General features: G+C 45.3%; 1 protein-coding gene and 1 non-coding gene across 3 annotated transcripts in view; both read left to right on the top strand.

Annotated features, from left to right (window-relative positions):
• Window positions 1-27,422, top strand: part of FAM13A (family with sequence similarity 13 member A) — a 220,659-nt gene that overhangs the window by 12,276 nt on the left and 180,961 nt on the right. For both annotated transcript variants that reach the window (XM_060247061.1, XM_060247062.1), the window contains 2 exons: window positions 3,679-3,888; window positions 17,622-17,802. In XM_060247061.1, the coding sequence (XP_060103044.1) occupies window positions 3,679-3,888; window positions 17,622-17,802 (391 nt within the window). The remainder of the gene's footprint in view (window positions 1-3,678; window positions 3,889-17,621; window positions 17,803-27,422) is intronic.
• On the top strand, window positions 15,683-15,749 carry TRNAI-UAU (transfer RNA isoleucine (anticodon UAU)). Its single transcript has one exon. It is a non-coding gene; the product is annotated as a tRNA-Ile (tRNA).

A 27,422-nucleotide genomic window follows, 5' to 3' on the forward strand; every position in this document is an offset into this window, starting at 1 on the left:
ATAGTTTACTCTTGCCAAACTGAAGTGTTATACAATTGTTTTGGTTTTCAGAATTTCCCTGTCTTCTCCAAGGGTCTAATCATGTCATTTTCTGATACTTTTGAAAAGTCTGCTTATCTGAAAGATTAAGTGGTGGGTTGCCTGTATTTGTATAAGAATATGAAAGATGCTCAGATTCTGATATACAGTAAAAAAGGATTTGTTTGTCTACAATGATGCCTGTTACCCAGCAGATGTCAGAGTTGCATCTCTGAACAAAGATGGAGCTTCCCTGTTTTATTGCCTTGATGACTGTTCCGGATAATCAAAGATATTCAGCATTTCTGTAGTTAAAATTAGATGCATGTATTATCTGTACAATAACTTGTAAGATAAGGCCAATGGTAAATGGGTGGGGTTGTCAGCTCCTGGTTGGGAAGTTCCTTGAGGTTTGGGGGATGAGCCTAGAGAGGGGAGGGTTTGGGGAGGGATCTCAGGGACCTCACTAGGGTATAATGATGTATAATCCACCCTCCCAAGCAGCCATTTTTTCTAGGAGTTTGGAGATCAGTTATAATTCCAGGAGGTCTCCATCTGGAGGTTGGTAATAGGGTTGTCAGGCAACTAGCAGGAGGGTTGTGCAGAGGGGCAGAGTCCTAGGAGAAAAAAAATAAAAGGCCTCATCTACTTACATGAAGTTCTTATCACAGAGTTTCTGGCAATTCCTAAAACTACCCTTTGTCACTGCCTGATTGCTCTAGGAATCACCAGGAACTCTGTGGTAAGAGCTTCCTATAAATAGATGTGACCTTTTTTGGAGGGGCAGGAAATTCCTACCACCACCACTGGGGGCTTGGCAACTCTAGTTGAAGAAACAGGGCATTACGTAAGATGGATAGGAATGTTAAGAGTGTGCCATCTTGGTGTCGTGCTTAAAGTATTGACTAGGAGCTGGGAGACCTAGGTTGGAATCCCTGCTCTGCTGTGGAAGTTCACTGAGTTACCTTCAACCAATCACAGGAGGGAAGTTGATTCAATAACCACCTTTGCAGGAGAAAAGTGGAGTATAAATATTTATACATTTATATAAAAAGTTAAAGTGGCCTTAGAGCAAGCTGAGCTGAATAGTCCCCAGCAGTACCACGGGAGTTTCTTGGTTTGGTCTTGGGGAACATGATGAGGAGACAAGTGCTGAGCCAAAGGGTCCTTGGGATTTGGGGTTCCCATTTGACCCCACCTGAGATGTGCCCAGGGCTTCTCAATGGTGGTGTCTCCATGGCACAGAGTTACTGTCCAGGTTTCCACAGTACACTCTGAGGAAAGCAGACACCCAGAGTCTGCATGAGGGATGAATCTGCAGTGAAAAGGAGCATTCAGCAAAAATCCCCTTGCTTCTGTTGATGGAAATCTACCATTGGCCCAAACCCATTATATTGATCTGAGATTTTAAAACCATTGCAGTTTTGCTCAATATAAAATAAGCAAGGGAGCCAAGTTGTGGCAAACTTATCAAGATCTTTTTGACCTTTAATTTCAATAGCCAAGTCAGCTATGCTGTGGCTGAAGTTTTCCAAATTGTCCTTCAGCCGGACTTCCTTATCAGTGTATCTGTTACTCCTTTACTGAACAGCAATAGTTCTTCTAGCTGCCAAGAACAGATGAACAATTAGTTCTGTGTGTGGTGACCTATTAAATTCTAGCTTACATACATTTGAATACTATTCTGAGGTCAAGGTTACAAGAATGGCCCCACTGATCCCAGTAAATATGCACTGGCGAGAACATTTTGTTGAAGGACAGGTCTGCTGTGAACACATATTAAGGCTATAGGTTCATTGAGGACATCACTGTCTACTGTTCACTGGCAATGGCTCTCTGGGCTGTTAGGCAGGCAGAGGGCTTTCCCAACCCCTCTTATCTCAGTTCCTTTTAAATGAGATGTTGGGGACTTAACCTGGAACCTTATTCATGCAATGCAGATGCTCCGCCCCAGTTTGGTGTAGTGGTTAAGTGCACGGACTCTTATCTGGGAGAACCGGGTTTGATTCCCCACTCCTCCATTTTCAGCTGCTAGAATGATTTTGGGTCAGTCATAACTCTCTCAGAGCTGTGTTCTGCTCAAGAACAGTTTCTGTCAGAGCTCTCTCAGTTTCACCTACCTCACAGAGTGTCTGTTGTGGGGAGGGGAAGGGAAAGGAGATTGTAACCACTCTGAGACTCCTTCAGGTAGTGAAGAGCGAGGTGTAAATCCAATCTCTTATTCTTTTCTCGATTTGATACAATGGCAATGAACTGTTGTATCAGTTTCTTGCACCCTTTCCAACAGATATTAGGCAACTTTTAAAATACCTTTTTTTTTTTTAGTAGTGTTTGATTTCCAGCATAGTTTGACATTCCTGTTCCCTTGCTTTGGTGCAAACTGATTTCTTTGTTCTTAATGAAATGGTCTTCCCAATCTTTTCCATCAGTTTTGAGGAATACATTTTTTGCCCCATGTTGCACAAATGATAGTCAAATTACTGAGGAGACCAGTCCCCTTTCCCCAACTAATATTAGTGATAATTGCAAGGCTTTTTTTGTAGCAGGAACTCCTTTGCATATTAGCCACACACTCTTGACGTAGCCAACCCTCCAAGAGTTTATAGGGCTCTTAGTACAGGGCCTACTGTAAGCTCCAGGAGGATTGGCTACATCAGGGGTGTGTGGCTAATATGCAAAGGAGTTCCTGCTACAAAAAAAACCCCTGGGTAATTGTGTCCCATAAAGTCGCAACTGATTCACGGCAGCACCGTGAGGTTCTCATGGCAAGAGATGAGCAGGGGTGGTATGTTATTGCCTTCCTCAACAAGGTTTGATTAAAAAAATAAATTCAGTTCCTCAAAATCCATATGGGAATACAGTTTTGTATAAAATGACTGTCTTTCTAAGTATTTATACCAGTTTATGTTTTGACTTCCTCGCTTAGTTCAAAGAGTGCTTGTGTCAGTGCATTGACCACTGTTAGGAGCATTTTCAAAGATGCGGAGTTCTCTATGGCCCCCATATGGTGAGATTTTTAAAATGATGGAAATAATTGGCAGTATAATTTTTGGATGTCTCAGGCTAGGCCAGGGGTGGCCAAACTGTGGCTCTTTCATACGTACTGTGTGGCTCTCAAAGCCCCCCCCCCAACCACACCCTATTGGCTGACTAGGAAAAGGCATTTCTCTCTTTAAATCACTTCTCCAAGCCAGCCAACGGCTCGGAGAATGCATTTAAAGTTAAAGTTGGTTTCTTTCCACCTCCTCTCCCCTCTCCTTCCCCCTCATCTATTTGCCTGCCTTCTTTCCTTCCTGTCTTGCGGCTCTCCAACATCTGATGTTCGTGTCTTATGGCTCTCAAACACCTGACCTTTATTCTATGTGGCTCTTACATTAAGCAAGTTTGGCCACCCCTGGGCTAGCTTAATCGTATCAGATCTCAGAAGCTTAACAGGGTTGTCCATGGTCAGTATTTGGATGGGATACCACCAAGGAAGTCCGGGGTTGCTATGAAGAGGCAGGAAATGGCAAACCACCTCTGAATGTCTCTTGCCATGAAAACCCACCTGAAGGTCACCCAAAGTCAGCTGCTGCTTGATGGCAGTGTCCATCACCATTTTAAAAACATAGGGCAGAGGATAAGCTAGTTATTTTGTCTCCTTTCCCTTTATAATCACAGGGCTGGACTCAGAAGGTCTTTTCAGGGTGAACGGTAATCTGAAAACTGTGGAGCATCTGCGAATGAAGTATGAGAATGGCGAGACCGTGGAGCTGCCTGTAGAGGGCGACGTGAGCTCAGCCGCCAGCTTGCTGAAGTTATTTCTGAGGGAGCTGCCAGATGGAGTGATCACTTCAGCCCTGCATCCCAAATTTATACAGCTTTATCAAGGTGACTAACTGCCTCTTCACATACACATGTAAGGTTGAAATTAAATCAAAAAGTTTTCAACTAAACATTAGGGAGAACTTCCTGACAGAGTGGTTCCTCAGTGGGACAGGTTTCCTCAGAAGGTGGTGGGCTCTCCTTCGTTGGAGATTTTTAAGCACAGGGTAGATGGCCATCTGATAGCAATGCTGATTCTGTGCATTTAGGCAGTTCATGAAAATGAGGGCAGAGAGTGGTATTGGTGAATGTCCTGCATTGTGCAGGGGGTTGGACTGGATGACCCTGGAGGGGTCCAACTCTATGATTCTGTGTCCTACAGACATTCAGGGAAGAGTTGTGGCTCAGTGGCAGAGCATTTTCTTGGTATGCAGAAGGTTCAGTCCCCGGCATCTCCATTTAAAAGGACCAGGCAGTAGATGATGTGAAAAACTTCTGAGAGCTGCTGCCTATCAGAGTAAACAATACTGACTTTGATGGACTGAAAGTCTGATTCAGTATAAGCCAGCTCCATATGTTCCTATGTGTTCCTTGTCTGGTCTGCTACATTTATAGACAAAACCTGTATTCAGACCCAGCAGATGAAGTCAGTTTGGGGCTAAAATGAGGTGGAAGTCTGTGGATTCACTCAGCACCACACTGTGACAGAGGAATTCCTCATTTGTAAGAAAACACAGTTTATTGTGAAGTCTGAAGTAAGCATTTTAAGAAATTGTGACTAAGCTAGGATGAAAACATAGTTTAAAATCCTGGTCCGTAGGTGAGGAAAACCAACATAACTTTGTTAAAGCAAAGTTGCAATGATCTGTGTAGTACTTAAACTTTGCTTTTGCAGTCTCTCCTTTTTAAAAAAAGGTGTTTTTGTTAATTGCCTCTAGAAAGAGTTCGGAAAGCTTTAAGGGGGACATGTTCAGAGTTCTCATCCAAATAAATTCCTGTGATCAGTTTCAGAAATGCAAATACTGTCCTCCAAAATAGTTTTTACTAGGAAATAGAACTCTGGAAATTTGTTACTGAACTAAATGCTTTGTTTCTTCAGTTGACCAAGCCCCTTTAGTTGAGATCTGCTTTAGATGAGCATGTCTGTCCCCTGCCCCTTCGCAAGTAAATTATGCAAAGTGAAAAAATATTTAGAGATCTTTCGCTTCCAGCTTTGTTCAACGAGTAACCTGGGGGGGGGGCAAAGTTTTTTTCTTTTTAAAAGTGTATAAGAGGTCTGCAACTGTTCAGAATGCATTAGCAGTGTGATCTTTGGAGCCTGTCTGCACAGTACTTTTTTGCCAGGTGAAGTCAGTTCATGTGTTCTGGGAGTATGTGCCTTGCAGAGTTGTGGGATCTGATTCAGACTGGCACTACAGGGGAATATTCATTCATGTGAACTCTCACGTGTAGATGCAGACAGTTAAGAGTTCACCTGCCTCTGTACCATTTTCCTTCTGGACTGTTTTGCTGACCTGAAACCATTCTAGGAGAGCACTGTTTGCCCAACTGAGGAAATGTTGTGTACTCTATCCGTTCATGTGGCACTCTCAATGAGGCAAGTAGTGCCCCCACCCCCACCCTGGCTATTTCAATTTGGACAAATTGTGGAGAAGAGGGTCCTTAAGCTTCCTTTCTCTGTGTACCACAGTCCTAATCTACACTGGACACATGTGTACCTGGGAGGCATGGACTTTGAAAACATGCGTGCCAACCCAACCCAAGGACCTACTTAGGAAAGATATATACTGTAGTTCAGCTGAGCAATTTGTTGACTTTTCTTGGAAACAGCTTGGTTCCCTCAGTCTTAAGCAGGTGAAGCCCAACTCTGTACAAAGCTACAGGTGAGAGTTCACCGGATGAAAGTTCCTCCATGCCTCCCTCCCCCCAAATCCTGTCACATAGAAAACTAGAGTGTCAGGGAGGTTAATTCCACCCTGGTCCTCTCCTGACACTCTGAACTTTTTCAATATAATAGTTTCTGTTTGGTTTTTATGAGGTTTTACAAATTCAAATGATCCTCCATACCAAAAAAAAGGAGGGGTTTCCATCTTGTGAACTCCCCCAAAGTGGTATGCACTTGAGACATCTTGGTGAGAACTAGGTCACCATATTTGGGCAAACCTTATTATCAATGTAAATTATGAAAATTGCCTTGTTTTCCTGCTGGTGAAGAGAGAGAGCAAATTAAATGACTGAGTTTAAACTTTCACAGTGCTAAATGCTTTGCAGTGTGAACGGAAAAGCCTCCTTGGCTCCCTTTGCCGTCAAACTGGCCTGCCAATCTGCTATTTCTGGCTATTTCACAGTGGGGTTCTTTTTCAGCACGCCACGTCCTTCACTCAAACTTGTGTTTTGATAAGAACAAGGTTAGCTGTGAGGAAGAAGAATGACCTACTAGTTTGTGGCTATAAAAGCCCCAGATACGTATCACTCCACGCAACACTTGAAGCTCCGGTTAGTCGTTCAGCAAAGCATTAACAACACTAAAAAAGGGACACAGATTCCTGCACTGTTTGCCAACAAACAAATGGTGCTTTTATGAAACGGGATAGAGGGCTTGGCTCTAACCCAGTAGGCTTAGAAGAGATAAAGGAAGTAGTTCTTCATCCAAAAAGAACATAAGAACATAAGAGAAGCCATGTTGGATCAGGCCAACGGCCCATCAAGTCCAACACTCTGTGTCACACAATGCCAAAAAATTTTATATACACACATACACTGTGGCTAATAGCCACTGATGGACCTGTGCTCCATATTTTTATCTAAACCCCTCTTGAAGGTGGCTATACTTGTGGCCGCCACCACCTCCTGTGGCAGTGAATTCCACATGTTAATCACCCTTTGGGTGAAGAAGTACTTCCTTTTATCCGTTTTAACCTTTCTGCTCAGCAATTTGATCGAATGCCCACGAGTTCTTGTATTGTGAGAAAGGGAGAAAAGTACTTCTTTCTCTACTTTCTCCATCCCATGCATTATCTTGTAAACCTCTATCATGTCACCCCGCAGTCGACGTTTCTCCAAGCTAAAGAGTCCCAAGCGTTTCAACCTTTCTTCATAGGGAAAGTGCTCCAGCCCTTTAATCATTCTAGTTGCCCTTCTCTGGACTTTCTCCAATGCTATAATATCCTTTTTGAGGTGCGGCGACCAGAACTGCACACAGTACTCCAAATGAGACCGCACCATCGATTTATACAGGGGCATTATGATACTGGCTGATTTGTTTTCAATTCCCTTCCTAATAATTCCCAGCATGGCGTTGGCCTTTTTTATTGCAGACGCACACTGTCTTGACATTTTCAGTGAGTTATCTACCACGACCCCAAGATCTCTCTCTTGGTCAGTCTCTGCCAGTTCACACCCCATCAACTTGTATTTGTAGCTGGGATTCTTGGCCCCAATGTGCATTACTTTGCACTTGGCCACATTGAACCGCATCTGCCACGTTGACGCCCACTCACCCAGCCTCAGCAGATCCCTTTGGAGTTCCTCACAATCCTCTCTGGTTCTCACCACCCTGAACAATTTAGTGTCATCCGCAAACTTGGCCACTTCACTGCTCACTCCCAACTCTAAATAATTTATGAACAAGTTAAAGAGCATGGGACCCAGTACCGAGCCCTGCGGCACCCCACTGCTTACCGTCCTCCACTGCGAAGACTGCCCATTTATACTGACTCTCTGCTTCCTATTACTAAGCCAGTTTTTGATCCACAAGAGGACCTGTCCTTTTACTCCATGACTCTCAAGTTTTCTAAGGAGCCTTTGATGAGGAACTTTATCAAAAGCTTTCTGGAAGTCAAGGTAAACAACATCTATCGGGTCTCCTTTGTCCACATGTTTGTTCACCCCCTCAAAGAAATGTAACAGGTTAGTGAGGCAAGATCTTCCCTTGCAGAACCCATGCTGAGTCTTCCTCAATAACCCGTGTTCATCAATGTGCCTACTCATTCTGTCCTTGATAATGGTTTCTACCAACTTTCCCGGTATTGAAGTCAGACTGACTGGCCTGTAATTTCCCGGATCTCCTCTGGAACCTTTTTTAAAGATGGGGGTGACATTTGCTACCTTCCAGTCCTCAGGAACGGAGGCAGATTTCAATGAAAGATTACAGATTTTTGTTAGAAGATCCACAAGTTCAACTTTGAGTTCTTTCAGAACTCTCGGATGTATGCCATCCGGACCCGGTGACTTATTAGTTTTTAATTTGTTTATCAGTTGTAGGACCTCCTCTTTTGTCACCTCAATCTGACTCAGGTCTTTCAACACCCCTTCCAAAATTAGTGGTTCTGGGGTGGGCAAAAAGTTCTCGTCTTCCACAGTGAAGACGGAGGCAAAAAGTTCATTTAGCTTCTCAGCCATTTCCCTATCCTCCTTCAGTAATCCTTTTATCCCATGGTCATCCAAGGGCCCCACTACCTCCCTGGCTGGTTTCCTATTTCTAATATATTTGAAGAAAGTTTTATTGTTGGGCTTTATGTTTTTTGCAATATGCTCCTCATAGTCCCTTTTTGCCTGCCTGACCACAGTCTTGCACTTGATTTGCCACAGCCTGTGTTCCCTTTTACTAATCTCACTTGGACTGGTTTTCCACCGCTTAAAGGAGTCCTTCTTACCTTTTACAGCTTCCATTACTTTGTTTGTTAACCACGCAGGCCTTTTCTTATGCCTGTTTGTGCCTTTCCTAACTTGTGGTATGTATTTTATCTGAGCTTCTAGGATTATAGTTTTAAATAGCGTCCAAGCTTCCCCAAGGGTTTTGACCGTATGTACCTTTCCTTTCAGTTTCCTCCTCACATGCCTCCTCATCTCAGTGTATTTACCCCTTTTAAAGTTAAACGTGGTTGTGGCGGTCTTTTTGGACAACTCCCTATTTATACAAACGGTGAAATCAATAACATTATGGTCACTGCTCCCAAGTGGCGCAATCACTTTTACATCTCTCACCAAGTCTTGGGCATTACTTAGGACCAAATCCAGGATCGCCCCACCCCTGGTAGGTTCTGAGACCATCTGCTCCATAGCACAGTCATTGAGAGCATCAAGAAACTCAATCTCTTTCTCTTGACCAGAACACATATTGACCCAATCAATCTGCGGGTAGTTAAAATCACCTATTACGACACAGTTTTTACGTTTAGCCGCTATCTTTAAGCCTTCCATCATATTATAATCGTCCTCTCTCTTTTGATTTGGTGGGCGATAACAAACTCCCATAGTTAAATTTCCTTTTGGGCCCTCTATTTCAACCCAAAGCATTTCTAAAAGTGAATCTAATTCTCTGACCTCAGTCTTACTGGACCGTATATCCTCTCTGACATACAGAGCCACCCCACCTCCAACCCTTCCCTCCCTATCCTTCCGATATAGCTTATATCCAGGAATCACCGTGTCCCACTGATTCTCCTCATTCCACCAAGTTTCTGAAATTCCCACAATGTCTATGTTTTCTCCCAACACTAAACATTCCAATTCACCAATTTTACTTCGAACACTTCTAGCATTTGCATACAAACATCTATAATTTCCCAGGCGAGCTAGGCCCGCCACCTTCTTCCTGCCACCTCGAGACTCTGGCAGACAGTCCATATTGTTTGTCGCCTTCACAGTGGACAACTCTGGTCTGTTACCCGGTAGAAAAATAGCAGCTAACCCTTCATCTCTTTGAGACGAGCCCTCCCGAACCAGAGACATTTCATCTCCTGTCGGCTTTCCCCCAAGATTTAGTTTAAAAACTGCTCTGCCACCTTTTTGATTTTAAGCGCCAGCAGCCTGGTTCCATCCGGGGACAAGTGGAGACCGTCTCTTTTGTACAGCTCCCGCTTGTTCCAGAAAGCATCCCAGTGCCTAACAAACTTAAACCCTTCCTCCTTACACCATCGTCTCATCCACACATTGAGACTTCTAATTTGTGCCTGTCTCTCCTGCCCTGCACGTGGAACAGGTAGCACTTCTGAGAAGGCTACCTTGGAGGCCCTGGCCTTAAGTCTCCCGCCTAGCAGCCTAAATTTTTCCTCCAGGACCTCACGACTGCATTTCCCCACATCGTTGGTGCCAACATGCACCACGACCACAGGCTCCTCCCCAGCACTGTCTATCAGTCTATCTACTACACGCGTAATGTCCGCTACCTTCGCACCAGGCAGGCAAGTCACCATACGGTCAGTACGCGGTTTCGCCACCCAGCTGTCTACTTGCCTAAGGATCGAATCACCAACTACCAAAACCCCCCCTCTCCCCCTGCTCAGGGATGGTTCCTTGGCGCGAAAGGATTCCCACTCACCAACCGAAGAAGAGGTCCCTTCTGAGGGCGCATTCCCCTTGTCCTCAGCACGGTGCCCTGTTCCCTCTCGACCCTCTCGCTCTCTGGCAGCAACGGGGCTGCTACGTTCAGAGCGGGGCTCATCTAATACGCCCCCGAGAGTCTTCCCCAAGTGCCTAACTGACCGTCTCTGCTTCTCCAGGGCAGTCACCTCGGCCTCAAGGGTACGAACTCGTTCCCTGAGGACCAGGAGCTCCTTGCATCGAGCACACACCCAAGACTTCTGTCCTTTGGGCAGATAGTCATACATGTGACACTCAGTGCAAAACACTGGAAAGCCCCCAACCCCCTGCTGGCATTCTATCTTCATTATATATATTAAATATATATATATATTAAAATATACAGTCCTCTTTAAATGCTGTTTGTTTAAGTGGCTCCCCTTCTGGAGGGTCAACTTACCTTACCTCAACTTACCTTATTGGGAACTTACCTTATTTGGAGAACAAGGAAATCAGGGATCTGGGTTCCTGGCCCTTAGAGAGCCCCTAGGCGAAGAGCCACAGGCCAAGAGCCCTTTAGCTCTCGCCCTTGGCAAGGCGCAGCTCAAAATGCAAAGAGGGTGGAGCAGAGGCACTCCTCAGCAATCAGCAGCAATTAACTCATGGAGTTCACTGCCTCAGGAAGTGGTGGTGGCTAGTGCAGGCATAGACAGTGTTAAGAGGGGATATGGAGCAGAGGTCCATCAGTGGCTATTAGCCACAAGGTATATATGGAACGCTCTGTCTGGGGCAGTGATGCTCTGTATTCTTGTTGCTTGGGGACAACAGTGGGAGGGACTCTAGAGTTCTGGTCCCATTGGTGGATCTTCTAATAGCAACTGAATTTTGGCCACTGCCTGACACAGTGTTGAACTGGATGGGCCATTGGCCTGATCCAAGATGGCTTCTCTAATGGTCTTGTGTTCTATTATGAATCTCCCTGAACACACATTAATAAGCTGCCTTATAATGTATCAGAACATTGGTCCATCAAGGTCAGTATTGTCCACTCTTTAGCCATTCCACGAAAGTTGCTCCAACCCCTCAATCATCTCAGTTGTCTTCTGAATTTTCCCAACTCTACAATATGGGAACTGGAATTGTCTACATGAGGACATATCATATGTGTACACAGAAGCATTACTCTCATGGTGGCCATTGTCCATGACTAGATCCATGGTACAGCCTCATTTGAGGAATCTTTTATCCATGAGAGCAGCTTCTGGTTGTGCTGCTGTTGTTAACATCTGAGAAGGAGGCTGTAGAGAGAAGATATGCAGGCTGAGAGTCTTTCTGTTGGGAAACTGGTGAAGTAAGGGATCTCTCATACCCTCTGCTTTATCCCACCTGTCACCTCAGACCGGCTTGTGAGAATGCCCTTGTACAGGCTGCAGTCACATGAGTACATGAAGCTACTGAATCAGATCCTTGGTCCATCAAGGTCAGTACTGTCTACTCAGACTGACAGAAGCTCTCCAAGGTCTCAGGGACTGATTCTGGAATGTTCTGCATGGTAAGCAGATGCTCTCCCACTGAGCACGTCAGCCTTCCTTACACTGAATGAGACTCTTTGACCATCAAGGTCAGTATCATCTTCTCTGAGTGGCAGCAACTCTTGACAGTCTCAGGCTGAGATCTTTCACATCACCTACTGCCTGGTCCTTTTTATCTGAAGATGCTGGCTGGGGCTGAACCTGGGACTTTCTGCATACAAAGCAGATGCTCTCCCGCCAAGTGGCATCCCCTCCCCACAATCAACATGCTGCTTAGACAGAACCAGAGTCTTTTCAGCATATTTATTCTCTAGCACATCTGTCAGCTGGCAATCAGAAGTCCTCAGCTGCCCTTTAAAGAGAACTTTTTAGAGTTAGTGACATGCAAGGAGAATCTTAGAAAATCCACAGCTGAGTACAGCACAAGGTTGCTACTTCCAAGGCCTTGAGAAATGTAATTCGTTTTTATTTATTTTGACAAATCCAGGTTTGCTCAATGTATGCAGAGGATACTTCAGCATCAAGTTAAAGTACCAACCAACACCAGCTTACAGGCATAACCTGTCTGTGTTCTTGTTTCGCATTACAGCTTTATCCAAGCTACAGTTTTGTTGCCGATATTATGCTTCACTTTTCACACTCAACAAATAACTTGCTCACACTCAATCCAACGATCAATGTATCCTCTGCATACATTGAGCAAACCTGGATTTGTCAAAATAATTTTTTGCCATCAGTAAATTGGATTTATACATTTTTGGGGGAGAATTAGTCTTTATTGGAATTGAAAGTAGAGGTGTTTGTGCACGGAGCTGTTGCTTTTCTTCGTGATCTCCTATCTGTGTGACTTTTTTCTGCGCCTTTCCTCCTGAGGCAAACTAAAGGTAGAGAAAATAAGGAAATGGAGAGGGAACCTGCGTTCAAGCAGGTGGAAGGTGAGTACTGGGATCATGATGTTTGAATAGGAAGATAGTCCTGCATAGTGAGGGGCCATGGCTCAGTGACAGAGCATCTGCTTGGCATGCAGAAGGTCCCAGGTTCAATCCCTGGCATCTCCAGCGAAAGGATCTGGCCATAGGTAGGCAGGGCCAGCCCTAGGCTGTCTGGCAGCCTTCGCAAGTCTAACTTCTGCCCCCCCCCCACTCTGATAACATCACTGAGTCATGAGGCAGCACCCAGTTTAGCACCCCCCAGGAGGCCAGCGCCCTAGACAGTTGCCTAGTTTGCCTAGTGGCAGGGCCAGCCCCGTGTAGGTGATGTGAAAAACCTGCGCCTGAGGCCGTGGGGAGTCTCTGGCGGTCTGAGTAAACACTGACTTTGATGGTCCACAGGTCTGATTCAGTCTAAGGCAGCGTCGCGTGTTATTGAGTCATGATGTGGCTCTTGCATTGTTCAGAACTTTAAATTTGCTGTTCTGTAAAGAATAGGAGGAAGCTGAGACAAACGAATTAGACTCCTCTTGTTCCAGTAGGCTGAAGATGTTGATTACAACTGCTGTGGCTGCAGAATAGTTATGCCTGAGGGAAAGAAGAACATTGTGGGTTAAGAACATCAAGGGATAAAAAAAGATTTTCATTAAACTGGAAAAGTACCAAATGAGCTCAAGTGTCGGCAGGAGGTGGCGGGAGACAATTAGCTCTCCAAGGCATTTCCTAACCAGGGAGACGGCCAGAAAAGACATTTCCCTTGTGGAATAGATTAGGCCTTGTAAGTCTAAGACTTTCTGAAAACAAATGATGTTTGTCGTTGAAGAGCTGGTTTACTGTGCTGACTTAGAAGTCCTTGGTGTAAACTCCAGTTTTGCTATAACCTCAGTGTGTCTCTGTAGACCAGTGGTCCCCAACCTTTTTGGCACCAGGGACCGGCTCCAGAGCCAGCTGGCCCACCGCAGCCCCAGGGCCGGCAGGGTGGGGGCACCAAATTCAGCCTCCCCGCAGCGCCGCATAGCCTCGCCACCCCACCACTCTGCCACCCCCCCCCCCCATGGTGCCTCCTCCTCCCTCCGTTTTTACAATGTTAAGGCCGGGGAAAGCATCTTCCAGGCTTTTTAAAGGCTCACATACACCCCCACCGATCAGCTGAGGAAACCACAGCAGCAGCAGTAAGCGACCCACTGAACAAGCGGTGCTGTCCTTGCTTCCTCCCCAAGTGTTCAGCAGGTTGCTCGCTGCTGCTGCCATGGTTTCCCTCGCCAATCAGCTGGTCGATGGCGGGGGGGTGGGGTGGCAAGGCTGCGGGGTGCTGTGGGGGGAGGCGGGCGGGGCAGCAAGGCTGCGGCCTGGTTGTCCAGAAAGCATCAAAGTGGATCAATTTAAAAGTCTGATATTATTAGCTGGGGGAAATTTTTCAGTTGTTTTCTCTGGAGAGCCAGTTTGGTGTAGTGGTTAAGTGTGCGGACTCTTATCTGGGAGAACCGGGTTTGATTCCCCACTCCTCCACTTGCACCTGCTAGCATGGCCTTGGGTCAGCCATAGCTCTGGCAAAGGTTGTCCTTGAAAGGGCAGCTGCTGTGAGAGCCCTCTCCAGCCCCACCCACCTCACAGGGTGTCTATTGTGGGGGAGGAAGGTAAAGGAGATTGTGAGCCTCTCTGAGACTCTTCGGAGTGGAGGGTGGGATATAAATCCAATATCATCTTTTTCTCTGTGGCCTTTGGCCGGTGTGTTCTGCCCTTCTCTCACACAGTCTTCTACCCCATTCTTCCGACTCATTTATTTAGAACAGTTCTCATTGGAGAAAGGCTTGCTTTAACCTCTTCTGCTATTTTAAAAAAAGGATACCATATCCATGTAACAGCTGTTGAGTTCATTGATTTGAGGATGTGTAATAGCTGTCGCCATGAGCCTCCAGCCACAAGAGAGCAGCCTCGTCGTCTAATCTCCCATCCTGTCATTTGATAAGCACTTGTAGCATGCAAGACTCAGCGAGGTTTCAAATTGGTTCATGTCTGAGAACATGTCTGAGAACAATTAGATTGCCTCTCAATCTCCAGTTAGCTTTACTTGGGTTTATTTAGAAGCTTTTTGGATTTGAAATGGGAATGTTTTGATCCACGGTCCCCATGGCTTTCCTTACACCACTCCTAATGTTTGAAAGTCACATGTTCAAGCTAGGATCATACCAAAGATTAGATTGGCGTAGGTGACCCCTGACACACAGGCATTGTGTGGTGGCATCTCACATCATTGTGCTCAGCACAAAGGACTGACTCTTCACCCAAGCACCTGATGCAAATCCCGGAGGCACCAGCTACCCTACTGTTGGGACTCAGCTTGACCCCAGAGCATCTGACCAAGGACTGGGGTACTTGCCTCTCATTTGTTTGCTGGCTTGCTAATATCATCACGCAGAGAGTGCAAACAGGCCAGACAGCAGCGCAGCAGTCTCAATATACCCCTTGCCGGTATAAAATGAAGCCGTTCCTGGAGCGTGTCCAGAACCAGTCTGACCTGAAGCTGTGTGAGGGCTCCAGTGAGGTCTTGAAGCAATGCCGTTTTGCAAATGGTCTAGCCTAACAGAGCTGTGCAGAGCGAAGTCCAAACTCCATTAACGAAAGATGCCTCACTAGTAAAATTCTCTGTTAAAGTCTAAAGCGCTGTCTAGCGTTTCTCATTTGTTTGCGACCAGCTGTCCATCCGTCCCCCTACAAGAGCATAGAGTGCTTTCCCCTGTGGAGAGGATTGTGGTGACAGAGTGGAGGGGTGAGCGCAAGACTTCAGGATTGTATCAACAACGCTGTCCGTCCTTGCTCATATGCCTGTTAGTAGTGTGCTGACTTGAGCTGTGGAATAAAAGCGGATTGCTCTTCAAAAAAAAATGTGGAACTGGCTGTCAGAGGATGTGGTGATGACTACTGGAATAAACAGCTTTCAAAGGGGATTAGATAAATTCATGGAGGATATGTCTATCAGTGGCTACTAGGTGTGGTGACTGAGGGGAACCTCCACTAAGCTCTGAATCCCAGAGCCAGGAGGCAGCATCAGGCCAGAGTCAGGAGGCAACATCAACAACATCCTGTTGGAGGGACGGTGGCTCAGTGGCAGAGCATCTGCTTTATAAGCAGAAGGTCCCAGGTTCAATCCCTGGCATCTCCACTAAAAAAAGGTCCAGGCAAATAGGCGTGAAAAACCTCAGCTTGAGACCCTGGAGAGCCGCTGCCAGTCTGAGTAGACAATACTGACTTTGATGGACCAAGGGTCTGATTCAGTATAAGGCAGCTTCATATGTTCATATGTTGTCCCTCCAGAGGAACTCATTGGCCACTGGGTGAGACAGGATGCTGGACTAGATGGACCACTGGTCTGATCCGGCAGGGCACTTCTTATGTTCTTATTGTTGCAGACAGAGATTGTGTAAGGGAGGGGGGGGGGCACTTCCATGCCAAAAACTGACTTCCCATGCATTAGAATTTCCATCCTAAAAACTTATTGCTATCCAAATCTGAACTTTGGGGCCGTTTATGAATGTGGTATTTTGGACAGGAATGTTGTGTACAATAGGAAGTTGATAGTTCAGCTGCAGGTGTGGAATTTCTTTTAAGATGTGCCTTTATTCACACAGCTGTGTATGATTTTTGTGCTGTCCTTCCAGTTGTCACCGATGGTGACCAACCTAGGCAGGTAGAATCTGGAGGAAGGAGACTTAGAACAAGGGAGGAGCCTACTAGAACCGATTCCCAGCTACTGCTACAGCATGTTTTCATCTGTGGGCAAGACAAGCAGTAGTATGTGATGGATTGGTTTTCTTCATTCCCTCCTTTATAGGGTCATAAATGCAATGTACAATTCCACGAACTCTATGAAGAAAGGCTGCGATAATGAAATGGAATGGATAGCGTGGTAGTTCAACATAGTAGGGCATAAAGGCATCATTGTATGGGTCATACTATCATTGCTAGTTCAGCAGGAATGGGCTGGCCATTAAGGCTATACCCTGGGGGCTGCCCCCCACTACCACCAAGGGTGCTTTGCAAGGAATGTCCTTGCAGAACACAAGACAGGCCTTGAGTCATCCAGGGACACCCAATACAAGATGAACTTCACCTTACCCTACAGGAGACTTCTTAGAACATAAGAAGAGCCATGTTGGATCAGTCCAGAGGGCCCATCAAATCCAACATTCATACAGCGGCCAGTCATCTGCCTCTAGGAAGCCCACAAGCAGGCTGAACACAACAGCAACTGATATATCCCTCTTGTACTGAAGGGAATAGGTGTCCATCACGACCAGTGTTCCCTCAAAGCTGTGGAGTCTTGTGAGCAAAAATTCTATTTTGTGAGCTACTGGCATTAAAGTTGTTCAGGGCTTTTTTTGTAGCAGGAACTCCTTTGCATATTAGGCCACACACCCAAGATGTAGCCAGTCTTCCAAGAGCTTATGGGGCTCTTAGTACAGGGCCTACTGTAAGCTCTAGTAGGATTGGCTACATCAGAGAGAAAACTGATCATGACTCCTCCATGAATTTGTCAACTCCCCTTTCTAAAGCTTACCAAGTTGGTGGCCATCACCACATTCTGTGGCAGTGAGTTCCCCAGTTTAACTATCCTTGTTTCCCTTGGGACCATCCCATGTGAGAACCACAGCACTCACCATCAGTCAGTCCTTCCTCCATTGGGGTGTTCATCCAGGAAGGGAGTGTGGCCCTTTCCCCAGGCCATTTTGCCTTCATAGTCTGCCCTCACAGGTTGCTCAGATGCAGACTGATTCGTGGTGAAATGACCACATGATTACTTCTCTGGCTGAATCTAGATTTGTGACTATGGATGCCCAGGTAGTCCACACCACAGCTACCTCAGATGCACAATGCTTCACTGTATAAAATACATTATTGTGCATAAGTCCACTCAACACGCCTGTGTTCTCAACATACTAATTTGACCTTTGGGCCTAAAGCACCATTAGCTTCCTGCCAGTTCTTATTTGGTGTTTAGAATCTTGTCTGCCTTTTTCTTCTTCCATATTTCCAGACAAGCAAAATGATGGCCTGAATGCTAACGTTTTGAGAGAGCTCCTGAGGCAACTGCCTGAGGCCCACTATAGCCTCCTGAAGTACCTTTGCCGGTTCCTGAGGAGAGTTGCTGAGCACCACGCTGAGAACAGGATGACTGTTTCCAACCTTGCAACAGTTTTTGGACCAAGCTGTTTTCAGTAAGTTCCTTGATTAAATTAAACTCCAAGTTTGGAGCTTAAATTGGGGCAGGCAGGGATTTTTTTTTAGCAGGAACACACAGGAATGCAGTTCTGACTGGCTTGGCATCAGGGGGTGTGGCCTAATATGCAAACGAGTTCATGCTGGGCTTTTTCAACAAAAAAAACCCCTGTGTGAAACAATGATGACATCAGGGGTGTAGTCTAATATGCAAATGAGTTTCTGCTGGGCTTTTTCTACAAAAAAACCCTGTGTGGAATGATGGTGACATCAGGGTGTGTGGCCTAATATGCAAATGAGTTCCTGCTGGGTTTCTTCTACAAAAAAAGCCCTGGGGACAGGATGTAGTGTTAGGGAGGTTAGTGGCACACAGTTGACTGGCACTAGGGCAAACTGTTTGGATATAATCCAGAGTGTATATTCTGGAGAGGTCCACCTTTCATTTTTAAAGAAAAATATACCAGCTCTCAGAGATGTAGGTTTTCTTTTTTAAATATGTAATTAAACAGTTAAAATACATTGCAATGGGACAAGAGAACCACTCCTGAGCAGGTCTGCTCAAAAATAAATCCCATTTTATTCAGTGGGGCTTACTCCAAGGAAAGTGTTCCTAGGATTGCAGCCAAGGTAGATGTGGACTCAACACATTAAGGGAAGATAGAAAAGCTCTTGTCAATAATTAATCAAAGAGGCTGGGATAGAACTAGGATTGACAGACCTCCCTTGTTCTCCTGCTGATTGTTGCCATTGTGCACATGAGTAGCTCTAGGAATCTCCAGAAACGTGTATGGTTTTACCACAGAGTTTCAGTGAGTCCTAGAGCTACCCATTTGTCGCTTTCAGGTTCTACACAGAAAAGATATAGTGACTTCAGCTGTGTTGCGAATATCATATGCTCCCCATGTTCCCATCCCCCAACCCTCCCACATGTCATCAGGCTTGGCCTGGTGAATTTGGGTAGAACTTTCACACTCAGGGCTAATTCATGTTCTAGTTGTGTAAATTCCTGTGCCTTGTTGTATCTATATACTGCAGGTAGTCATCTTAATAATTTAATAATGCACAAGTCTGAGATCTAGCTCCCACCTGCACCCAGTCACTTTATTTCTGTGAGTCAGAACTCATTGAGAACCGGTCTGTATGAGGTAAAGTGATGGAAAGCCATGTGGGTTATGAACAATACTCCATCTGAGCTGTGGAGTCTTGTGAGCAAAAATTCTACTTCATGAGCTACTGGCATTAAAGTTGTAAGCTACTGCATAAATAAGTTTACTCTGGGGCCATTTTTCCTGAGCTAAGACAAAAATGTGTGAGCCAGAGGCTAAAGAAACTGTGAGCTAGCTCACATTACCTCAGCTTAGAGGGAACACTGGTTATGAAGCTTCAGTGAGGAGGAGGAAGAGGAGAGGAGTGAAATCCCAGAGCTGCACTGACAGCATGTTTTCCTCTTCTCATAGCACCCCCTGATCTATATGGCTATTTGTCCTTATTGGTCCAGTAATTCTAGAATACTCTTTTTATGGGCTGAAAGGGATTGCAGTGGTGGAGAAGAACATGGAGAAAATCAGTCTTCTGCTGCCCCTTCATAGGATCCAAGGCTTTGCCTACAGAAGACCTGTCAGATATTCTTTTCATGAAGCCTTCGTTTCATTGTGTTAGTCCCTAGGACATGCATTCATTCCAAGAGGCCAGACCTTTTGAAATGCATGTGAACAATACTGTTTGGGTTAGATCCAGCAGGCTTTTCTACTGGTGAAAAAGGGAGTCTCTTTTGACCATCTAGATTTGAGTCCAGAAGCACATTAGACACCAAGAAGTTTTTAGTGTATCTGACCAAGGGAGGTTTGACTCTCAGAAGCTCATATCCTGAAAATCTTTTTGATTCCTAAGGCACTACTTGACTGGAATCTAGCTGTCCTAATGGAGACCACCATGGGTACCCTTCGAAACTATCTCCTTCAACCATGACAAACATTATGTTCAGGATTATGGGTTCAAAGTACAAATATTTAAAAACCCCCACTGTGGCTAAGACACTTCAACAAATTATTGCCACTACAACTTACTTACTAATAAACTACAATAATCATATATATGGGCAAGTTATTATCACATATCATTTCATACAAGCCCAACAAGGCTGAAGGATAATAGAACAGCAGGGATCCCATCCACTGAAAGATACGCTGTTTTGGTGTAGTGGTTAAGTGAGTGGACTCTTATCTGGAAGAACTGGGTTTGATTCTCCACTCCTCCACTTGCAGCTGCTGGAACGGCCTTGGGTTAGCCATAGTTCTGGCAGAGGTTGTCCTTGAAAGGGCAGCTGCTGTGAGAGCTCTCTCAGTTCCACCTACCACACAGGATATCTGTTGTGGGGAAGGAAGGTAAAGGAGATTGTAAGCTGCTCTGAGACTCTGAGATTCAGAGTGAATGTTGGGATATAAATCCAATTTCTTCTTCTTCCTCCTCCTCCCTCCTCCACTCCTGGGTCAACACTCTGACTCCTCAAAAGAAGTGGTGAAATTTAAAGTTAATAAATTCAAAGGGTCTTGTCTAAAAGAATCACGACATGGCTCCTAGGTCGATGTTAGTGTTTTGTTACTCTTCATCGGATGGATTTCTTGCATAACCAAGTATTCCAATACATAAACTTGTAATATGCTTATCAAGGTCCTAATCATACAATTTCTTATGACCACTCTTCCCTTAGTATTCTTCCATTGGTATACCTTCTCCTCCTGGGGATCTGCATGAACAAAAGCCTTGTGGGAGGGGAGCTGCAATAAGGAGGGGAATTGGGTGAGATGGAGCAAAAAGGCTGTTTGGATCCAACCTATGATAAGAAGGGATCTTCTTAATCAAGCAAGCATGTGGGCACGGTTAAGTGCTGTCAAGTCACTTCTGACTCATGGTGACCCTGTGAATTCATGACCTCCAAAAACATCCTAGTACTTGATGGTTTTTTGGGCAGGAGCCCTATCTCAGTGATAGTCCCCATGCAATGCATCAAAAAGTCCAGGGTTCAGTCCTTGACTTCCCCAGTTAAAAGAGCCGGAAAGGTCTCCTGCCTGAGACCTTTGAGAAGCTCTGCTTGGTTAATGGTCTGACTCAGTATAAACTATGACCCTTTTATCTAAAGGAAAGTTAATTTGTCAAGATGCAGGTCAATAGGACTTCTTTCCATTTGACACCCCCCCCCCAATGGTATTTGATGTAGGTTTGCTGTACTTTGTCAATCCTGTGGAATATTACACAGAATGTGGTGTGATAAAAATTTCTGGGATGAGTTTGGAAGTGTGCTAAGTCTGAGAGCCAGTTTAGTTTAGTGTAGTGTTAAGTGTGTGGTCTCTTATCTGGGAGAACCGGGTTTGATTCCCCGCTCCTCCACTTGCAGCTGCTGGAATGGCCTTGGGTCAGCTATAGTTCTCGCAGAGTTGTCCTTGAAAGGGCAGCTTGTGGGAGTGCTCTCTCAGCCCTACCTACCTCACAGGGTGTCTGTTGGGGGAGGAAGATAAAGGAGATTGTGAGGCACTCTGAGATTTGAAGTGGAGGGTGGGATATAAATCCAATATCTTCTGATGTGCAGCAATGAGTAATATACTACATTGATCGGTTTGTAACGGAGGGCTGCAGTCCAAAGGAGTCAGGCAGTGCCGTTCTGTGCAGAGTTACTGCACTCTAGATCTATGTATTTTAGTGGGCTTATATTGAAGTAACTGCATAGGACTGTGCTCTTGGTGAAGTTATCCAGTTCATTGGCTTCTTGAGCGGAAGATGTGTTTATTTTAATAGGCAGGTGTGTTCATCTTCGCTGTATACAATTTAGCTGTGGAATTTAGAGACCGTGTGGCTGCCAGGATGCATGACATGGCAGTTTTAAAACCATAGTATTAACATTATTTGATTCTTATCGCAATGACACAGCACAATCTCCTCCTTGTCTCTGACTTAAAAAAAATAACTTCCTAAACCTCTTGCCCTTCTTGAAATCTTGAAGTTGGGTTCGTGCTTTCAAGCGACTGCTACTTCTGTGGATAAAGACGGCTTTTCTTTGGGGTCAGGTTGTTTTGCTGCTAGTTTTTGTTTGTTCCTTTCCCTTCTCCCTCGTGACTTGCCTGTTTGTGGGACTGTGGAATCCGGAGAGCGCTGCCCAGTGGGCAGCAATGAACATGAGCGACTTTATTTGTGCATGATGCAAATCATTGCTTTTGACAGCGTTTTGTGTGTTTTTACATAGTTTTCAATGCTGGCTAATATGCAACAAAAGGGAATGCGGATAGGGGCGATGTGGAGGTCTTGATACAGCACCCGGGAAAAGGTTGTGTAGCTGCATTATGCTGTGATGTGATGCTTGGCAGGGCAGGCCACTGAAGTAAAAAAAGCCCACAGAGTGGTAGCACACATGGTTCCATGTTCAAACTCCAAAGTCTCATTTTGGCTCATTTATGAGAAGCAACAGCTTTTCTGCTCATATTGGCAAAATGATAACTTTTACTAGAAGGGAGGGAAAAGAGAAAGTGATCAACTCAGCTCTTTTCACTTTCACTTGCTTCAGGTTTAACAGCCCATATGAGCCATACATCAAGAAAACATTTAAGAATGAACAGGGGTGGAATTCTAGCAGAAGCTCCTTTGCATATTAGGCCACACACCCCTGATGTAGCCAATCCTCCAAGAGCTTACAAAAAAGAACTTTGTAAATTCTTGGAGGATTGGCTACATCAGGGGGTGTGGCCTAATGTGCAAAGGAGCTCCTGCTAGAATTCCACCCCTGAGAATAAATAACAACGGTGAAGGCGCATTTAGCCACATCAACCATGCAGGCTTTACAAAAGCCACTAAGAAACAATAAGTTATGGGTATCAGAAGTTACTGAATATTTTAACGAACATCTTGCAAGAAATTTCTCCCTGGCAACAGTGTGTTTGGAACGATAAGAGAAACATGCAATAATGAATCAGCCATTGAAATTTTTTTTTAAAAATCCTAAACCTCTTGCCCTTTAATTTTGTTTGTCTGTGTCCTTTATAAAGTTTGTATCTCTGCTACCTGGCATTACATTTCATGTCACATTCGGCCCTCATAACAAATGAGTTCAACACCCCTGCTCTAGGGTGTAGTGCAAGATGCTTGTCTTTGGAGAAATATTTGCTCATTAACATATACATCACTAATTGTTGATATCATGGTGGTCAGGCACATTGAAATTAGACTTTGTACACTGGAAGCATGCATCCTATTTGATGCCTTGAGTTAGATTCTTATTAATGCATTATTTTAATATTTGGCCTTAGTACTTGATACCTTTCCCCTCCCCCCTTTATTCCTGGTAACTTGTACCAGGCCAGCATCTCATTTTGTCAAATGTCAAAGTTTCACAGAACAATGTTGTGTAGAGTTGCCAGGTCTGACTCAGAAAATATCTGGAGACTTTGGGGGCGAAGCCAGGAGTAAGGTTGTGACAACCACAATTGAACCCTGGAGGGAGTTCTGGCCCTCATATTTAAAAGGACAGTGTTCCTTTTAAATGCCCTGCCTTCAGTAGAAAAAACAGAGGATGGGGACACCTTCTTTTGGGGCTCATACACCCCCTGGTCCAATCTTTTTGAAACGTGGGTAGTTTTTTGAGGAGAGTCACCAGATGCTATGCTGAAAATTTGGTGCATCTACCTCAAAGAACAGACCTCCCAGAGCCCCAGATACTTATGGATTGATTCTCCACTATACCCTATGGGGACTGGTCTCCATAGGGCATAATGGAGTGCCCAGCAGACATTCAACTCCCCTGTTTTCCGATACCCTTGAATCTGGCGAGGACCTCCAAGCCAGGAAATTCCCTGCCCCCAACTGGGGATTGGCAACCCTAATTTGTTGTGCCAAATAATGTTCTGTAAGTCTGAAATATGTAAAGCATCACCCGGGTGAGGGGACACAGGACTGGTTTTATCTTGATTGCTGCATCCACATCTTCCCCCTTTGTTTTTTCCTGTCTTTCTAGAAGCCAAAATAATGAAGAATGAAGACTGTCTTTGTGTGTGTAGATAACTAATCGATGGAATGTCTTGCTGTTAGGCTGACAAGAGTGGGTATTTGGATGTATCTTAAGGAAAGGAATTATGTTGTTACCACATATTACGTTTTTGCATGGAATAGAATCAGGTCGGAGTAAAGGTGCCTCACCCTTCAAAGTGAGTGGGAGAACTTCATGGATGTCATTCCATAGTTGCCAACTGCAGGTGTTTTGCAAGTTCTTGAGAAGCACATGGAATATTGAGAGTGTGATTGTCACTGAACTAATTGAAGCTCTCATCTTTGCATTTCCTGGATTAGTCATCCTCCTGTTTTTGCAGTTTATGACTGGGTAACTGTTGCCTGGTAAGGTGTGTGTACCTCTTTTCCATGCCCTTTTCCTCCCTCCGCCTCCGGTTCTTGCACCTGCCAATTTCATTTTGTTCCAAGCCAAGCCGCAAGAATGTAGGCCAGAGATACTATGAGCAATCAGTTGCCCTCACATGCAGATTATTCTGACAGTCCACTTAATCCTGCAGAGCAGTTTTAGTAGTCCTGAAATCTTGCTGCCGTTCGTGCTACAGAATGTTGAGCTGCAGAACTGGACCTCTTGTTTTGCACTCAGCATGGTGCCCAGTTTGGATTAGATATGATTAGATATGACAAATAGACATAATTGCTACTGTTCTATATTTGGATCCTTATGTGGGAGATTTGTGTTCTGTTGTCTTGGAGAGTAAAAAGACTGGGGCAGGGAGTTTTAAAAAACAAAACAAAACTTGAAATCACAGCTGCTAACATTTTGTTATAGATCCAAGTTGGCAGCCGTGTTGGTCTGAAGTAGTAGAACAAAATAGGAGTTGATTGCACCTTTAAGACCAATTTAGTTTTATTCAGAACGTAAGCTTTCATGTCTGAAGAAGTGTGCATGCACACGAAAGCTTACGTTCTGAATAAAACTAAGTTGGTCTTAAAGGTGCAATCACACCTATTGGAGATGCCGGGGATTGAACCTGGGACCGTCTGTTTCCCAAGCAGATGCTCTACCACTGAGCCACCGTCCCTCCTGCATATGAAGCTGCCTTCTACTGAATCAGACCCTGGGTCCATCAAAGTCAGTATTGTCTACTCAGACTGGCAGCGGCTCTCCAGGGTCTCAAGCTGAGGTTTTTCACACCTATTTGCCTGGACCCTTTTTAGTTGGAGTTGCCGGGGATTGAACCTGGGACCTTCTGCTTCCCAAGCAGATGCTCTACCACTGAGCCACCATCGACTCCTATTTTGTTCTAACATTTTGTTATGTCGCTTAAAATTAGGAACGTTTAGGTGGCTACATTAAAAACTGCAGAATCTAAGATGTGGTTTGTCAACTCCAGATTTTGGGAGTGGAGCCTGGGGAGGACCAAGGGTCGTGGAAGGGAGGTATAATGTCTGAGTCCACCCTCCAAAGCAGCCATTTTCTCCAGGGGAACTGATAGGTACAATGTACAGCACTGTGCGTTTAAGTCCCCATTCAGCCAAAAAGCTAACGGAGTGATCCTCAGCCCTTTTGTCCTCAAAGAATTAATGATAAAAACAGGATGCAGTATGAATGTGACAGAACTGGATTTACTTGGGATTGTAGTCTTTTAGTTCCATGTAGCCAAATTCCTCAAAAGTCTTTTCATGAAATGCTAATCTGCTGTGATCAGATTGTGTCAGCCTGAGAGATTCAGGAACCGGTAATATGTTATGGAATATGTCAGATGTTGATTGCTGGTTCACACCAAGATTGCTTCCTTCTCTTCCTCCTCCTCCTCAACTGTGGTGGGAGAAGAATGTGCTTTTGATTGGAGAGGTGTTCAGGAGCCAGTGAGGGTTTTATCATTGTCAGCTCTTAGTGACAAGGCTGGTGGACAAAGTACTGAGGAGGGAAGGTGGTTTGGGTAGCAGGCAGCATAAGGATGCAAGGGGCAGTAGGAGGGAAGGTACAGGGGGGTAAGGAAGGAGGAGAACGAGGTGGAAGAGGACTAGAGGTAAGGCTGCCAAGCTTCCAGGCGGGGCGGGGGTTCTCCTGCCCTGGAGATCCCCAACCCGTTGGCCTGTAGTGGGTCAGCGGGGGGATCCCCACTTAACATTGCTGGTGCGATGATGTCACTCACAAGTCATCGCACCAGTGAAGTTGCTCGCTGGCAGGTCTAAGAGCTTCTGGGAAAACTCTATGGTTTTCCCAGATGCTCTAGAAATTTGGGAGGAGAACTCATAAAGTTTCCCTCCCAAATTGCTAGAGTGTCCAGGAAAACTATAGTTTTCCCAGAAGCTCCTAGAGTGACCAGTGCGTGATGTCGCTAGCACGATGATGTCACTTGAGACTGATGTCATCACACTGCACGCTCTCTGAGCACATAAAAATGTTCCCTATTGGAGGCCTTGGCAACCCTAACTAGAAGATAGGCTCAAGGAAGCAAAGTTAGAAGTTGACTCTTACTCTCCTGCTCATGTAGTCAGTCTTGATGGCCATGTTTCCATTCATATTTCTACCGTTTGGGCAGTTTGATAGGAGTGGTGTCTGAATGTTTCCATTCATTGCATGTTTTCTGCCTGAGAAGGGACAAATGTTTCTGGACACATGCACATTCTCTTTGGAATGCAGCCAGGCTCCTAACTACATTTGGCCATCAAGCCACAGCTGACAGGGAGACTCTGGTGGGGTTTTCAAGGCAAGAGATGTTCAGAGGTGGTTTGCCATTGCCTGCCTCGACATTGTGATCTCGGTATTCCTTGCTGGAGTCCCATCCAAATACTAACCCAGTCAGACCCTGCCAAGAAAACATCAGGATGTGATGTCACCCCATGAGTTGGTAATGACTTGTTTCTTGCACGGGTGGAATTCTAGCAGGAGCTCCTTTGCATATTAGGCCGCATACCCCTGATGTAGCCAGTCCTTCAAGAGCTACATCAGGGGTGTGTGGCCTAATATGCAAAGGAGCTCCTGCTAGAATTCCACCCCTGGGTGCTTGCACAGGGGACTACCTTTACCTTTTTACAATTTTTATATTTCTTTGTTGTTGTTCAGTCACAGTCGAGTCCAACTCTTTGTGACTCCATAGACAAAGTCACGCCAGGCCCTCCTGTCTTCCATCATCCTCCGAAACCTGCTCAAATTTGTGTTTGTTACATCAGTAACGCTGTCCAGCCATCTTATCTTTTGCCGTTCCCTTCTTCTTTTGCCTTCTGTCTTTCCCAGCATCAGGATCTTCTCCAGTGAGTGCTCCCTTCTCATTTGCTGGCCAAAATATTTGAGCTTCAGCTTCAGCATCTGACCTTCCAATGAACAGTCTGGGTTGATTTCCCTTAGGACTGACTGATTTGATCTCCTTGCAATCCAAGGGACTCTCAAGATTCTTCTCCAGCACCACATCTCAAAAGCATCTATTTTTCTGTGCTCGGCCTTCCTTATGGTCCAGCTCTCACAGCCATACATTACATGGCATGGGATGTTGGGGAGGGGCTGGCGATCTGGCTGGTGTACCGACCACCTAACACACCGGCTGGCGCCTTACCGTCCCTGATGGTGGCCGTAACAGGCTGGGCATTGGAGTACCCAAGGCTTCTGATCCTGGGTGACTTC

This window comes from Heteronotia binoei, chromosome 9, assembly GCF_032191835.1.
Source record: "Heteronotia binoei isolate CCM8104 ecotype False Entrance Well chromosome 9, APGP_CSIRO_Hbin_v1, whole genome shotgun sequence".
In the NCBI taxonomy this organism is placed as follows: Eukaryota; Metazoa; Chordata; class Lepidosauria; order Squamata; family Gekkonidae; genus Heteronotia; species Heteronotia binoei.